Source organism: Alosa sapidissima, chromosome 3 (genome assembly GCF_018492685.1).
Source record: "Alosa sapidissima isolate fAloSap1 chromosome 3, fAloSap1.pri, whole genome shotgun sequence".
NCBI classification, from domain to species: domain Eukaryota; kingdom Metazoa; phylum Chordata; class Actinopteri; order Clupeiformes; family Clupeidae; genus Alosa; species Alosa sapidissima.
In genome coordinates, this window is record NC_055959.1 from 25,245,376 (window position 1) to 25,261,613 (window position 16,238).

At 43.6% G+C, this 16,238-nt stretch overlaps 2 protein-coding genes across 2 annotated transcripts; both read right to left on the reverse strand.

Annotated features, from left to right (window-relative positions):
• Positions 1-223: 223 nt before the first annotated feature.
• Positions 224-5,331, reverse strand: LOC121706040 (protein lin-7 homolog B-like). The gene is given in 7 exon segments (XM_042087485.1): positions 224-1,078; positions 2,385-2,548; positions 2,990-3,169; positions 3,171-3,200; positions 3,586-3,657; positions 4,374-4,492; positions 4,903-5,331. Coding segments are annotated over 7 exon segments (663 nt in total). The 5' UTR covers positions 4,979-5,331; the 3' UTR covers positions 224-1,056.
• A 279-nt stretch (positions 5,332-5,610) lies between these two features.
• On the reverse strand, positions 5,611-15,220 carry snrnp70 (small nuclear ribonucleoprotein 70 (U1)). Its single transcript, XM_042087476.1, has 10 exons — positions 15,010-15,220; positions 14,105-14,258; positions 13,664-13,726; positions 13,346-13,400; positions 13,085-13,149; positions 12,807-12,869; positions 12,634-12,715; positions 7,514-7,615; positions 7,293-7,392; positions 5,611-7,200 (listed from the first exon to the last, which is right to left on the reverse strand). The coding sequence occupies exons 2-10, from the start codon at positions 14,249-14,251 to the stop codon at positions 6,357-6,359; spliced, it is 1,521 nt and encodes a 506-aa protein (XP_041943410.1). The 5' UTR covers positions 14,252-14,258; positions 15,010-15,220; the 3' UTR covers positions 5,611-6,356.
• Positions 15,221-16,238: the final 1,018 nt, after the last annotated feature.

The following is a 16,238-nucleotide window of genomic DNA, read 5'->3' on the forward strand; positions in this document are numbered from 1 at the left end:
GTCCCTACTACACGTCACAGTCCATTAAACTCTTTGATTTGAAATGGTTACAATGGTCGTCACAAGACAAAATCTTTCAGCTGATTTTTCTATTTTACTTATTATATAGTTAAGTGTTACTCATGTATCTGTTAAAATGTCCAAAATAATATTTGTCCTTCAACAATCTTGTTGAACTGACCTAAATTCTTGTCCAGTTTGACACAACAAATACCACACACTGTGAACTAAAGAACTTTCCTTTATTGTTACGAATTAAATAGTGTACATACATACATACATACATACATACATACATACATTACATACATTACATACATTACATACATAAAGACAGTCTAGGCATGGGCACAGTGTGTGTGGGTGAGCCACTATGCAGGCAGGGGCAGCTGTGACCTTCCTACCCCCAATCCTACCTTTGACAGAGCCCCCATCCAATGGTCTCTCTCCAGCTTAACCAGCATAGGCCAGACCAACAGGATGATAAGACACGCAGGACATGAATCCAGTCAAGTTCCAGCCGGAGCAAAAACATTGGACATGATCATGTGTAGAAAGCAGTGAAAAAAATGTTTAAAATAAAGTTCAGTCAGATGGGGAGGTATGTCATAAGGGGTTCACTCAATTTGGCACCTGCTGTCTATGAGTTATGGAGGAATGATTAACTCTGCCTTTCCACATGGTCTGGGAAGTGCACCACAGATTTGCATGCACTAGTCTGCCAGGAGGTATGCACTATGTACTGATATATACAGTTTTAGAAGCTACTGCAAGTTAGCTCATCTCGCTGATCAGCACTAACACCATACTCTAGGTACTGAAATCACATACAAAATTAGAAAAAAAGGGATCTTCTGACGGGGAGATATGCTCCAACACACAGCTATGCGTATACAGTAATAAAGTTTTACTTTTAGATGGAGATATTAGAGCAACATACAAACAACACAGCTAAGTCAACCCTATGCGGACTTCCTCTCACATGACAACCACATGCCTTCCTGGGCGGACTGAAGTCGGGCAGCTCTTTGGAATGAGGAGTGAGGAGAATACTGGCTAACCACGGGACTCCAAAGACCTGGAGGATAGACACACAGAGGCATTTGATCAACTGGCCATACAGAATTAGAAATTCAGTATTTGTGCAGAACATGTGTATGTAAGTGATGTGGCATCTCAGTGAGCTAATGTCCAGGCTTGCCTGACATTATATTCTGTGTCAGATTTGTGTCAGTCAGACACTCTGTCTGACAAATGTCTCCTAAACCAATAGACTACGTGCACAAAACGTGCTCTTCCTGTACGCTTTTTTATTTCCGGTGGAGCGTTAACTGTGTTGTAACGACATGTTCTTTTATATTCTGCTCCTTACATGTTCACTCCGACACTGAATATCATGTTTGCCCAATAATAAGAATTTTAACTTACACATAAATCCCTCTTTATCATAACGTGCTGACACCCCACCGGGTCCATGTAGACACTAATTACATTAACAATAGCGGCAGGTTCAAACACACCTGGCTCCACCGGAAACAAACAAGCACACTGAGAGCCTTTCGTGCATATTGGTAACTTATGGAAAATGGTTGATCCAATCTCTTTCCATAATTGTTAAAGGGTGAGTCCATGATACTGGAAAAAGGTTGTAGATATTTGAACCAAATATACCTCTCCCTTTAGTGCTCTTGACAAGAGATAGTTTTGCATTCCCTCGCCCTTTTAACAACAACAACAACAACAGCACATTGTGTTTAAACAGCACTTTATCAAGGCACCCAAAGTGCTTTACAGTTAAGGGAGAATGTGTAGCACCACCTGTGTGATGAATGCCAGCCATTATACACCAGAATACGCACCACACACCACCTTGAGATGGAGAGTGAGGGAATGAATGAATGAGCCAATTACACTGGAGGACTATTAGGGGGCCAGATTAAATGAGCCAGGTTGGGAATTTAGCCAGGACACTGGGGAATCCCTTACTCTCTGTGATAAGTAACAATGGATCTTTTATGACCACTGTGAGTCAGGACCAAGGACAGCATCACCTACAGCACAGTGTCCTCGCCGCTGCACTGGGACATTGGGATTTATTTTTGGCCAGAGGGGAGATTGCTACCTACTAGCAGCAGCGACTTAGTTTTCCCAGGTCACCAACCAGTCCTAACCAAGTCCACACCTGCTTAGCTTCAGTAATTCAGCATCATGGGTATCCGTTGGTCTGAATATTTTCTTTTTTCTCACTCAGAGAGATGCTTGGAGGTATGCTAGATGGAAACCAGCCATTTACATCAGCAGGGCGGTGTGTATGCATGTAGTGGTGTATGTGGTGCATGTAGTGATGTGTATGCAATATGCATGTATTTCTGAGGGATGCTCACGAGTAGCTGGTGTGTTGCTGGCGTCTCCTTGCACTCCTGAGCTTCTCGAACCGGGCCTCCATCTCCTCCAGGACCTTTGGGGTGTACCTGACGACCAGCTTTACTGAGCCCTGAGCCGCTTTCAGCAACTCCACTGCCTTCTCATGGTGTTCACCCTCCACACTCTAAACACACACACACACACACACAATATCAGGTTAATGGTTCTGTGGCGGTTCTAGCTATTCTCCTATCCTTAGAAAAACAAACAGATGAAAATGATTTACAGTTCGTACTGCCTTCTATCTCTCACTAACCAGCACATGAAAGAAAATGTCAGCTTGTTGACAGGCAATGATCGAGGATTACCATGCATATTTTCACATAACAAAGTGCACAGGGGATTTGCTAGCAGGGGGGCTCAGTGGACCATCTGTTTCCCCAACGATAATCTGGTAACAGTCACTCCGCTAAATGCCCCACTGGGCTAGCTTCCACTAAACACTCTCCCCTCCCTTACCCCTCCCTTACTCACCCCAGTCCTCTTAGGCCCATCCAGCCATCCAATGCCTCCCTACAGTTGACCCCTAACCTTAGTCCATCAGCCTCCACCCCCACAAACTCACCACGCCGTTAACAGACAGGAGCTGGTCGCCTCGCTTCAGCCCTCCTTGCCGGTCTGCGACTCCCCCAGGGATGACTCGGGAGATGTAGATGGGGGAGTTCTGCTCCTTCCCCCCCATGATGTTGAAGCCCAGCCCCTCATCCGTTTTTGGCAGTTCCACTACTCGAGGATGGGCGTGCCCTTTCGCTGGCGGCGAATGCTGCTACAGTGGCCTGTGAAAGGAGGGATCAGCTAGTTCTGCTGGTCTCGCAACATCAACACACACTGAATAATGATATAACACTGTTTTCTGGCATATTTCCCATGCTTGTTTGCATTCAAAATATATGTATCGTATCACCATGTATGCTTGCACTTACTAATGCACCTTCCTCTTTCTATTAATATCACCCTTAACTATAAGATATCTTGTTAATGTCTACTAAATGTCTTCTGCACTATTTTGGTTGTGTTTTGATTTTTGTAAACGTGTAGTATTGTTATATTACTTATTGTTTACTCCAGGGTCTCCTATTGCACAGTCGATTGAATGTTCCTGATTTGTAAGTAAAAGCATCAACTAAATGAAAATATATAAATGTTAATGCTAATGCTTACTTTGGCTGTGGCCTGGGCTCGCACTTCAGGCCCCCCTACAATGTCCAAAGTGTCATAGAGCTGCTCGTATACCTGATGGTGAGGAGAGGACACTGTTACGAGCAACTCCAACCAGAGAGACTATGGAATTAATGAATCAGTCAGTACTTCCAAATCTACAGACACTGCAAGGCTTTTAAAAATACATCAACAATCTCCATCTCATATCACCATCATCACAATATTTAGCATGACATTTTACAAAAGCCATCAGCACATACAGCTCATAAATTGTCCGTTAAGAAATTTGTGTAACTCATCACACAAGCATGAGCATGAGAGGTCAAACTTGAATCACATCAAACTGCAAACAACATAAAAGTAAGTAATTTCCAGAAACAGCACATTTTCGCAAGCAGTGAAGGGAATAATTTTTAGTGAACAGCTTATTATATTTTCTGTGAAACCCCACAAGACATCAAACAAAAACAAATCATCTGGGTGTGTTAATGGATCTCACTGAGAATACTGTGCACTGTGAATATCTCATCAAGCAAAGAGTGACAAATTCAAGTGGGGTGTGAGTAGGTGCAGAGAATGTGGATATCATATTGGCCTGGGAGTCGAGGGAAGGAGGGAGTAGCAGGTAACAACAAATCATTAGTTAACCTCTTAGGGATGATCAGCCATTGTTTCCTGGAAAGGTACTAATGCTGACTCTAAGAAAACTTACAGAAAGACGAATGGACAGTTCAGTGAGCAGTTCAAATATGACCACATCAGCAGCAAACACAGGAGGGCTACCTCACCTCTCTGATTGCAGCACAGAACTTGCTCTGGAGAACTCGCTGAAGGGCTTGTAGTTTGGGTGGAGGCAGCTCCCCACTCCTCTGCAGCCTGTCCAGCAACTCAATCACCCGACAGATATCTAGGTAAAGGGTCGGGATGTCAGAGGATAGAAAATCAGAAGGGTGGAGAGGGAAAAGGAATACTGCCTACTGGAGAGATATTTCCTCTAACCGTTTATTTGCATTTGAGATTGATATGCAAAAGCATGAACTGCGACGTGTAGGTGCAACTGACAAGAAGGTAGACTGCTCAAATAGTTGAGTAGACAGATTTGTGCCTTCCCATCCACGCACATTGTCAAAGCGGCTATTTTCATTCAACAGCTCCCCCTACGTGAGCTGGTCATTAGTAACCACTAATCCCGCTAGCCAGAAACGCACGGGTTTGTGCTACACTTGCCCTGGCGAGGTAACCGGAATACTTCACTTTACATTACCGTCAAAAGCAATCACCAGTAAATCTTCAATTATAGCCTATAATATTAGTTACCTCTCTCTAGACATAACGGTTCCGCCATAGTCGCCATGTCCGTTTCTTTCCCCGTATGATAATATGATGACATCATGGAGACACTCGCTCTCTGCCTCTGCGGTGCGATGGGAGGAAGTATATGCGCGCAGCAGTCTGCCAGCAAGGGGATAAAACTCAACAGACGTTCGGCAGACCTCCCTGCCCTCTGTGCAGCGGAAAGTGAAAGGTAAGGAGCTGTTCCGCAAAGCGTCTCGGTAACCGTATCCCAGGACTGGGGAACACCTTATCAGCGGGACACGGCCAGGGAAGATGACTGCCAGCGGAGACGTAAGGGAGGAGGAACACTTGACTGAATTACGTAATGCACTACGTAACACTTTCTCAGAGATGAGAGCGCCTCTTAAAATTCGGTCAAGTAGCTTCATGGACATTCTTAGTATTGTGTGTGTGTGTGTGTATATATATATATATATATATATATACACTGCTAAAAAAAAATTAAGGGAACTCAACTACATTCACAGAATGTCTGACAGTTCTTGCAAAATAAAACACTCGCTTTAAAAGTTGACTTGTGCTCAGAACCAAACAGTGTCAGAGTACCAATCCAGTGTAAGATTGAAGCGTCCCCTTAAGCTTTTTGAGCAGTATATATAGACATCAATTAATTATACAATCCCAGAGTTAATATTGGTATATTAGAGGCAAATTAAAGAAAACATAGGCTAAGTAAAAAAGTATTTATTAAAGAGAATGGAGATGCAGTACAGAATCAAATAACACCAAGGGAGCGGTTCACAAAGGCTTTCAAAAATAATCAAAACACTTACAATAATTACAAAGAAAAGCAAAATGTGTGAACCTATGGCAACATTCTCTTTAGATTAAAACGCAATCTGTTTGGGGTGCATTAGCTTCATAAAGCAGAATCGGTCACTGTTAATTTGTCCCTTGCGTATTGAGTACAAAGAGCTAGTGTGGGGAGCCATTTTCAAAAAATAAACCAACAATAGTGATCATGAAAAAAAGACAACAAAAGCATACGGAGATTGGCATCTCACGTAAAACTGTTTCGATGCTACAGTTAACAGAGACCAATAGTACGAAAAGCACAACAGTCGTCATAGATACAGATGTGTTAAAGTCAATTTATGACAAAGTAAAGATGGAAGTGGGGGTCTTTTCTTGGACAGGGGGGGGGGGGGGGGGGGGCTTAGAAGCCACAGTGTACAAGTGGATTCAATTTCACAAGTTCCTATAGATTCTCTATGTCTGAAGACAACAGCCTGGACTCAACCACATTGGTTAACAGTAGCTTTATCACAGCTTCTTATTCCTATGTATAACTGAGCATAATCCAGGTAAGCGTGAGGAGGGGCCCATGTGGTTAAACCCTTGCCCCAAACCTACATGTCAAAGGACGACAGGAACAAAAAAAAAAGTATGTGATGTGTCAGTAGGGTTCAGTTGCCTCAGTATTCATCGGCCTGGGCCTCCATTTTATAGCCGTTCTCGTTGGAGCCGTAGTCTTCGCCAGACTGCATGGACTCCTGGTCCATCATCATCCGCATGCCATCCTGCGAGCCCTCCTCAGACCGGGGCGGCATGGAGTCGCCACCCTCCTCACCTCCGTTGCCCAGTCCCTCCATATCACCAGAGGGCAGCATAGAGTGACGATCCTCCCTCCCACGGTCACTACCCCGCTCGCGGTCACCCCGCTCTCTCTTGTGCTCGCGGTCCCTGTCTCTGTCCCCCCTCCTCCTCTCACGGTCCCTATCCCTGTCCTTGTCCCGGTGACTCCTCCGTCTGTCTCGGTCTCTATCCCCCCTCTCTCTATCCCTGTCTCTGCCTCCTCCTCTCCCTTCCTCTCCCTCCATCCCTGGCTCCTCCCCACGGCCCATGTCGCCACCACCCATCTCGTCCATCCCACGCTCTCCTCCATCTCCCATCATGCCTTCCATGCCGGGGCCCTCTTCACCTCCCTCCGCTCCCTTCCCCCTCTCCCTGTCCCTCTTCCTGTCCCTGCTCCTGCTCCTCCTCTTGCGCTCGCCGCGGTCTCGACTGCGCTCTCGGCTGCGGGTGTCTGGGGCCGCTCCTGCGCCACCTCCGCGCTCCCTCTCTCTTTCCCTCCGCCTCCCTTCCTCTGGCACGGCCCGCTCTCTCTCCCGGGAGCGGGAGCGGCGCCGCCGTTCTCTGGAACGGGAGCGGCGGCGCTCGCGCTCCTTCTCGACGGGTGCGCCACCGCCGCCGCCACCGCCACCACGCGGCTCACGTTCACGGCTTCTTTCTCGTCGCTCCCGGTCACGGTCCCGATCGCTGGAAGAGCAAGAGGTTCAGATTTACATGGAAACTCCTAGAACTCCAAATACAGTTCACGTGCCATGTACACACCAAAAAGCAGTGCTTACCCTCCGATCGGTCGGTCATCATAGCGTGAGGTGTCATCCCTCCCAGAGTGCTTAATGTTGACATCTGCCCCACCCCTTCTAGTTCCACCCAGGCCACCACCTATGCACAGAAGAGGGGAAAAAAAAAATCTAGTTCTGCAACTGCATACTGGCATGTGGACAGAAACCAGTTGAATTTACAGGTATTTTACAGGTAGATGTGTGTCAACTCCGTGCCTTACCAAGTCTACGTGGATGCCAGCCTTTCACTGTGCGACCTCTCTCCACGTCCACGAGCACCCTTCTGCCGTCGATCTTCTTGCCATCAGCGTGCTTGTAGGCAGCTACAGGGAGGAATGAGAGAGGAATTAAAAAAAAAAAGAAGACTGGACACAAAATGGAGGACTGTCCTGTTCAGCACACTTCTGCAGTCCACACAGAAGAGGACACCTGGATACTGCTTACCTTAGCAAGAACCAAGAGAAGAAAGGAAGGACACGGGAAATTTAAGAAAAAAATAACAATAAACAAATCAATAAATAAAAAAAAGGTGAACTCCACTGGCTTCTGCTAGCCTTTTCACCAGATTTAAAAAAAAAAAAAAAAATTTAAAAAAAAAAGCTCCCTTCACTGATCCAAAAAGGAAGGGAAGCTATTACAATAGTAGAACCCTACACATACAACAAAAGGGTTTGGCACTACAATGTTAACACTACATCTGGTACTAAGGAACCCAATTGTTACACTAATGAAGAAAGCCTCTTTGCCTTGTCCCCTTTTAGAAATCTGAATCAATCTGAGGCAGCTCATCACCCATTGTGACATTACATAGGTGGACCTCTTACACCATGATGCGAGGCAATGCAAGTTCTATTAGTCCAGACCGCTCAGCTGTCCAGATCACCTTATTTGCCTCGTGTCTTGTTCCACTTTTCTAAATTTGCCACTAGTGGTGAGGACCAATATTAAGTTTAAACACCAGAGGCTCACTTGGCTACAAACACTTCTCATTAGGAAGTTGTCTCCAGTCTATGGAAGTCAAGCAATTTTCTGTGTGTATGGCAATTGTTTTTAAATTAAATATATCAATGTCCAAAACCCTGCTTTATTTGTTTGAAATTAAACAGATCTCTTCATGACTCCATGGGCCAGGAGTTTTGCAGCATCAAGATGTTATTGCAGTAACTTTGCATGGACCATAAGTTGACAATTATACACAATCATTTTTCACTCACCGTTGTATGAATATGTATTCAATAATGTATATACGTATATATATATATATATAATACCTACTTTGTCAGCAAAGTTAAACCAGTGGTAGAATCTCCAGGCTCTCTTGTGCTCCCAGAGCAGTTCCAAATACAAAGTGTGACCTAAGGGATCGTATGCTGGGCCCTTTTTATTTCACTTTAACATCTCATAGGGAAATAACCGGGAATGTAGAAACGTGTAGGAATTAAGACCTCTCCCTACTATTTAATAAATAACTAAAAATGAATATTTTTAGGGCAAGAATTAAATATTGACACTGCTTAAATATAAATATAAATATATTTTATGCGGTATATAACATACATCAATGCCTAACTGACATATCACCCTTTAGCAGCATTTAGTCAGGGTTCCTTCCCATACCCCACGACAGTCATGACATGATTGCTCATGTGATTGGTTCACTGCACAAACTTGCATGCTGTGCTATTAAGTGGACATCCATTGCAAAACTGCACCTGTAGGTCAACAAAATCACGTACAACTTCTCTACACAAACATTGCGTCTTGTGTGCAAAGTTCTGCATATTCGCAGTCTGGTTCATAACACAGGTCTGTTCTCAAAACGCCGGGCTGGATATTCGTATCCACAGTGTCAACCACAACTTCCACAACTCGAGTTGTCAACTTTGTGTCTAAGAAAGTCACAGACGACACACAAACATGCGCCACATTCACCCCATTACGGAGGTACCATCTTACCTGCCACCTCCCTTATCTCCAAACATACAGCACCACTGGTTCACATCACATACTCACACAAACAAATAATACACAAAAAAGTGATTGCGTTTCTAAAATTTACTATTGTGATCTACATATACAGCTCAAATTTAACACAGGGGAAAAAAATGATGCCAACCGTGCAGAAGAGCGCCGCGTGGTATTCTGAAGATCACCAGAAATCCTACGTCCAGGTTAATTAGTACAATATGAAATCAATGTTTAAAAATGAACTGATAAAAAAAAAAAGAAGCAATTTAATCTAAGGTGATGAGGGGACCACATACTAGTCACCACATACTAGTACCTGCATCCAGCATCTTTCCAACTGCAGCCAGTGCAGTTATTTCACCAGCTTGGAAATGGGCCTCAAGTACCCTGGAGGGACCTTCAGGAAACACAGCTTACAGTCGCCTCATAGTTCCCATAACTTACTCATGACGGCTAAATAACGTCCAGTCCCTTGACACGAAAAGATCTGGTATCCATTTCTTTAGTGGATTGGGCGCGATCCATCTTGCTACTCTGGGTCTGCACTGCAGGTGAGGTGAAGATCCAGTGGCGTAGGGCACAGAGATTGTTTTTCAACCAATCAGAGGGCCTTACCACAAACCCCCACCTCTCTAACCAATAAAGAGGGCCTTACCATACACCCTCACCTCACCTAAACAATCAGAGGGCCTTACCACAAACCCTCATTAAGCTAACCCGAGGGCCTTACCATAAACCCTCTCCGTTAACAGCCACTTCACAAAACAAGCTTTTCACTGACACCCCCCTACCCGCTCCCCAACTATGTCCACAAAATGTGTGCCTAATGCTGCGTTCCATTTGCCTCGTAAGTGGTAACTGGGAACTTGGGGTTGCATCACACTCCAGTTGACCACGTTCCAGTTGTTAAAAGTTATAACAAGATACTAACCATTTGTTAGCAATTGTCTGTTAGCTATTGTTACCAGATATAGCAATACCAGTTTGTACCGATGCATTACACAGTATTTAACAAACGTCACGGCAACAGTGACAGAGGTTGGACAATATTGTTTCTACGCCTAATTTAATGCTGCAGTTGGCAAGATTTTTTTGATCATATTCACTGAAACAGACACTATGCTCCGACAGAACATCATAAATCAGCCGGTTTTAGAAGAAAAAAAAAAAAAAAAAAAAAAAAAAAAAAAAAAAAAACACTTCTACCTCCACCTAGAGCCTGTTATTTGTTTGGCAAAAATCCACAGCTTCCGTTTTTTTCTGGTCCAATCAGAGCAGGGCTGTGCGAGATCTGACTGTCAATCACAGTCTGGTGCGCACTGACCAGCATATTTTCGATGAGAGGGTGCTCGGTGGTGGTGGTGGTGGGGGGGGGGGCTGAGAGTAGTAAACATTCAAAATTTTGGTAAGTCCCCTTAATCTGTCAGACTTGCCAACTGCAGCTTTAATGAGACAAATATGACTGAACTGCTAATAAACCATGCGTTTCTACAGCTCTCTTTTACTGTGAATAGGCCATATATCTAGGATATTCGAACAAGCTGAGAAGTATAAATTACGTTCCAAACGCAACTTCCTACTTGTTAGTGGGGAAATATGACTGGAATACGACTTACGATAACAACTGGAATGCAGCATAAACCCCAAGATCAAGTAAGATACATCAAAGGTATCTTAGAAATCTAAACTTTGTTGATACCGCTAGAATTAGTGTGAAGTAACAACCTCAACTAGAAGCATCTGACTGGACAGGTGTCTTGGAATCACGGGTCTTCCTAATGTCTGAATGTTATAAACTTTCCTACCATATGTCAGGTAACTTTCGAAATATGGTGAAATGTTGTGCAATAAAGTAAGTGACTAAAATTAAACTGTTCTTGTAAAGTCTGAGGTCTGGTTTAGTTAAAGCTCATCCTCTCCTGTGTGTTCCTACATGTGCTGTATGAAGTTCCCCTCCGCCTGCATATTCTATTAAAGCCCTTTTTTTATTTGCCTTCATTACAAAAACAAGAGTTACACTCCACAAGATTTAGGAGTAGGCCTAAAACACGGGGCAGCAGCTAAGCTTCTCATTACACTATGAATGCAAGCATTCGGCATTTATCCCTCTACCCCTACCTATGACGATGCTTCTGAAGTGACTACTTTCACTTCTCAGAGTTTAGTGTTCATCACAGGGAGGTTACAGCGCTGACCTATAGAGATCCTGATTTTAAACGGCAATAAAGGAGCGACCAAAATCTTGGAGAGTATAACTCCTCTCGGTGGGCTAACAATTCTGATAAAACCATGGCTTCAAAAGAACAGTCAGACTGAGAGGAAGCCCATATTCTCAACTCTGATCTGAGGTACGTTCAATGCCCAAAACACCTCAAATCACTAGTTATTAAAAACTGTCCTTGAAGGACCTCGCTAACTCATTGATGGAATAAAAATGCATCTTGCCCATTGAACGTGGCCCCAGCCTTAGCCCTAATGGGACATGAGGGTGTAAAGAAATCTTACCCATCATACAAACCCATCATACCAACCATATAATGAGCTGTGGTAGTAGGGTGTAGATGTATCAAAACCATCAGCATGATCTGCAAGCCAGCTCTGGCCAATAGCCATCAGAGATAGGCGGCTGCAGTGGCAATGAGAACAACACAGAGTTAATACAGAGCCATGGCCTCCTGCACCACTCATACTAACCTCAGCTGCACTTTAAAAAAAGAAAATCTCAGAAAGCTTGAGACAAACCACAGGGTCACCTTTAGCTTACCGTCGCCGCTCCAGCCAGAACACACCCTGGCGCACCCCCCCAAGGCATGCCCCTAACATTTCACAACCGGCCTGATTGCAGGGGTGAAGGACACAGGGGTCAAGACTTGAGTCAAAACGCTCTCGTTTAAATAAAATCCCTAGCTTACCCATAACAATGGCCCCCACCCCCCTCCCATCCTGCACACATGCCCTCATGGATAGGAGTACAAACACACGGGCAAAGTGCCAATGGTTGACCTTAGAGAGACGCACACATACACACACAGGGAACATGAAATGCCCCATAACACTTAGATTTGTGCTAAGAGTGATTGCACCCCTCTTCCCCTCCAAAAATTAACACTCATTTACACGCTATTGTAGGGAAACTGTCTGAACGAATCAGGTCAGTCATGATAAATCTACTCCAAGTTAAATGACTTAAGATATTTTTGGGGGGTTTCCTATGCAAACTTTTGAGTTCCCAACAAGACCTTTAGAGATGCTAGTGACTAACAGAGGGCTGAGCCCACCAGTATTCAGCTGCCTAGTTACAGCAAGCTGCCTAGTCCTACTGTAATCCAATGAGGCTGAGGGCACAGGGGAGAAAGGTCACCAAATTACTCACAGTGCATGTCCCTCTCGTGTTCATACTCGATGAAGGCGTATCCACGGGGCTTTGACGTCCTCTTGTTGTAGACTATGTAAATCTGTGCACGAAGACAACATGAGGGATGAGCATGACCCGGGTTTCCATTGAACATATCTGGTTCGGAATCATTACAGAGAATGGGAACTCACCCTTTTGATGGGTCCATAGACCTCAAATTCTCTTCTCAGCTTGGATTCTGTGGTATCATAGTTCTGTAATGATAAAGCAAAACATGTGAAAACTTCCACGGCATCAAACAACATCAAGGGTAGTCAGAAGGAGGTAATTAGGTAAACAAGCACTTCTATATTTATATGTGATTCCTGTAAAGGAAAATATGGTATTTCAAAACACCAAAGTGAAGCAGAGTAGAGATTTATTCTGGTGAATTACCACCACATTGAATATCAAACAAGAAAGCACTTACAATTCGTGCCACAAACAGTGTCTTGAAGGCATCCCCTTGTGCATTTGGGTCATTGTGAGGATCCCCTGTGGAGAAATATGGTAAAGAAGTTCACTAGGCTGTGTTTCTGTGTTGGTTAAGCATCCATAGAAAAATTGCACAAGACAACAAATTGTTGTAAAAATGCCACTAATCATGGCTCAAACCTAAACAGTAATTACACAGACCCATATCAGCGGCCTATAAACATAACATGAGAATAACAGTTGTCTGAATCCTTACACAACTTCAGCTCGTCTTCAACAACAGTCTGTCTTCTCTCAATCTTTTCTCGTCTCTAGAAGTCAGGCAAAAATAAAAAAAGTAATCAGACAAGTTTGGGCATCTCATCGCAATACGTTGATACCTCACTCCTCTGGAACTAAATGCAGAAAAGTTCCACTATCTACAAGCCGATACCATCCAAAATGTGTATAGAATGATGGCCTTTTCACACATCCAAAGGTCCCCTTGTCCATTGTGGTCTAAACAACAGATAGTCGTTCAAAACCAATTTACAGAGTCGTTCATAAGTAATGCGATTGAGATCAGTGCCCTCACTTTTCTTTCTAATCGCTCATCTCTAGTTTCGGCTCTGGTGGGTGGCGGAGCATCCCTGGGGTCCTAAAAACAGACAAAAACAATGTTAACACCACAAATGACATGCTGTTATTTGATAATGTTATAATGTATAGACATACAAAATGGACCTACAATAAACTTACTCTGGAGTAAAAAACCTTGGGTCTATTTACAGTAGTCTAAAAGTTCAAACTTTTAATTGAGCTAAATTATGGCAGAGTAATTTAATCATAATTATTTATAATTATAACTGGTGGAGTTTTAGACTGTAAATAGAACCTAGGTTGTTTTAACTCGTGAGTTAGTCTTTAAGGAACTATTTTGCTAAAGACAGCTTTTACTAAATTGCAAAAAATGACTACTTGGACACATTTACAATATGCATGCAGTCTTTACTTTTCATATCAGAGGTGATATTACCTCAAAGTGTTGGATGAATGGCGCGATTCCACAGTATGGCTGGTTGTGGTGTTTCTCATGAGGAAGCTTCTCCAACTGGGGCAGAAACGGAATGGGGTCTCGGGGGGCAAACAAAGCCAATAGGTTGGGGGGAAGAAACTGCGTCATGGTTTACCTAGAAGTCGGGGTTAAACATTTAATGTACATTAAGTTCACTGTTTACCGTGTGCGTTACTCCCCTAACTGTGACCTGTGATACAATAACGTTATAGAATTGACATCTAACTGGTTAACGTTATTCTCAAAAAGTGTGCATTCACGTTCTGATAACTCAAGCTAGCTCGTGTCGTTTGGAGAAAACAATTGAATTTGCACTCGAATCTGCCGTTACAGACGCCTACCAACAACCCTCCATAATAACAAGGACTTACGTTAGGCTACGCTGGGCAAGTTGGTGCTAACTGAACGTTTCCGCTACCTGAAACAGACCGAAACACCTAAAGAACACAGCAAGATACACCTTGTGTGTCAAGTTTGATGAGACCTAACGTATCGTTATGTTGAGAAATAAGTGGTCGACATCGAAAGCTCTATGTAATCAACTGTTGCTACCCATTCTGCTAATTACACCCATGTTGAAACCTAGCTCGTCAAAAAAGTCCAACCACCTAACCTTTGCTTGCATACGTTACCCGCTACACAATCAACATTTATTCTTTCTATGACAAATAGAGTAATGCTAACGTAACATGTTCCTCCAATATCTATTGATGAATATAAAAATGTATGAAAAGAGTAAAACTATACAACATTTCGCAACTCACTGGCCTGAGCACAAGTCTTTCACGTTAGCCAAAGCTAGGGGACGAGCTAGCACCAAAGCCTCCAGTACAGGCCTCGTGCCATCAATCGACTAGCTAACTTACCTCAGGTCTGCATTCAATTTTCGCACGGAAATTCTCCAATACCTCGGGAGAAACCGTTTGTATGAAAACACACAGAACTGTGAGCGCACACGGTTAATCCCCAAGACGATCTGCTGCATTCAATGGTCTTTCTCTTGTCGTGCACAGCGTGTTTCTGTTCACAGGTAAGTTTCGTCGTCTCTTGTGCTGCCTTCACATAAAATGGCGGGCGGGATGCCGTAAACGTATATTGTCGGCTTTGCGACAGTTTTCAGTAGAGAACAGCAGTTGACGAGAGAGGCGTGTCTCAGTTTTTTACTGTCACATACGTGCATTTGTTTTTTATTTCATGGTAGGCTACCTACATTTAAACAGTTCAGTATTTTCAACTTCGTGTTCTACCAGTTAAAACTTGTTTAATTTATGAGATCAGTTTAATACACATAAAATAGGCTACAGTTTTACGATTGGGTTTCATACACATGTCTGTCTGTTGAGGTTAAAGATTCAAGAGATTTCTTTGTCACATACATAGTTACAGACATAGCCGAGTGAAATGTTAACCTGGTCAACTCCATGACTGCAAAATCCAGAGTCTCTCGTTTATAGCCATCATACTAAAGCACTTGCATGCCTGATTTCATCAAATTGTACAGGCAGTTAGTTACGGTGGGTGGAGTCCTTAATTATTTTAATAGCCTTAAGTCCTGCAGCTGATATATTGTATAGGCTAGTCTATCTCATGTAAGGAGGAGAGGGCCAGATGTGCTCGACTGAGTGACCACTCTTTGCAGGGCTTTGTGGTCTTTACTGAGCTTTTTTCACCACACTGATGCATGGAGTAAGAATGCTCTCGGCCTCCGTAACAGTTTTCTCTCAACCTGGGATCCACCAAACATGGGTGTGTCTGCATATTTAATATTAAAGGAACCATATGTAAGATTGTGGCCAAAACTGGTACTACAATCACTTTTCAAATTACTGTAGAGCGGTGTATCCCCCCCTCCACCCTGACTCGAGGTTGCCAACCCGGATGCCGAAAAACTACTGACTTTGTGATTAGTAGATAAGTGGAGGGTGGCGCATCAGGCCAAAACACAACATGACATGACAAAACACAACATCAACATCAGTTGAGGACTGCAACTTCACTTTTTAAATGACAATATCCTGGCCGGACTACTGTTGTCAGTGATATAAGTATTTGAAATGAACATGATTTCTTAATGTCTAGTGACATATCAGGGCCA

Excerpts from the sequence above, each read along its gene's own strand:
- snrnp70 (XM_042087476.1), bottom strand. The coding sequence starts at position 14,251 with ATGACGCAGTTTCTTCCCCCCAACCTATTGGCTTTGTTTGCCCCCCGA. Across the intron at positions 12,870-13,084 it reads CACTGTTTGTGGCACGAATT|AACTATGATACCACAGAATC; the intron begins GTAAGTGCTTTC and ends TTATCATTACAG. Across the intron at positions 7,616-12,633 it reads ACACGAGAGGGACATGCACT|CTGCCTACAAGCACGCTGAT; the intron begins GTGAGTAATTTG and ends TCCTCCCTGTAG.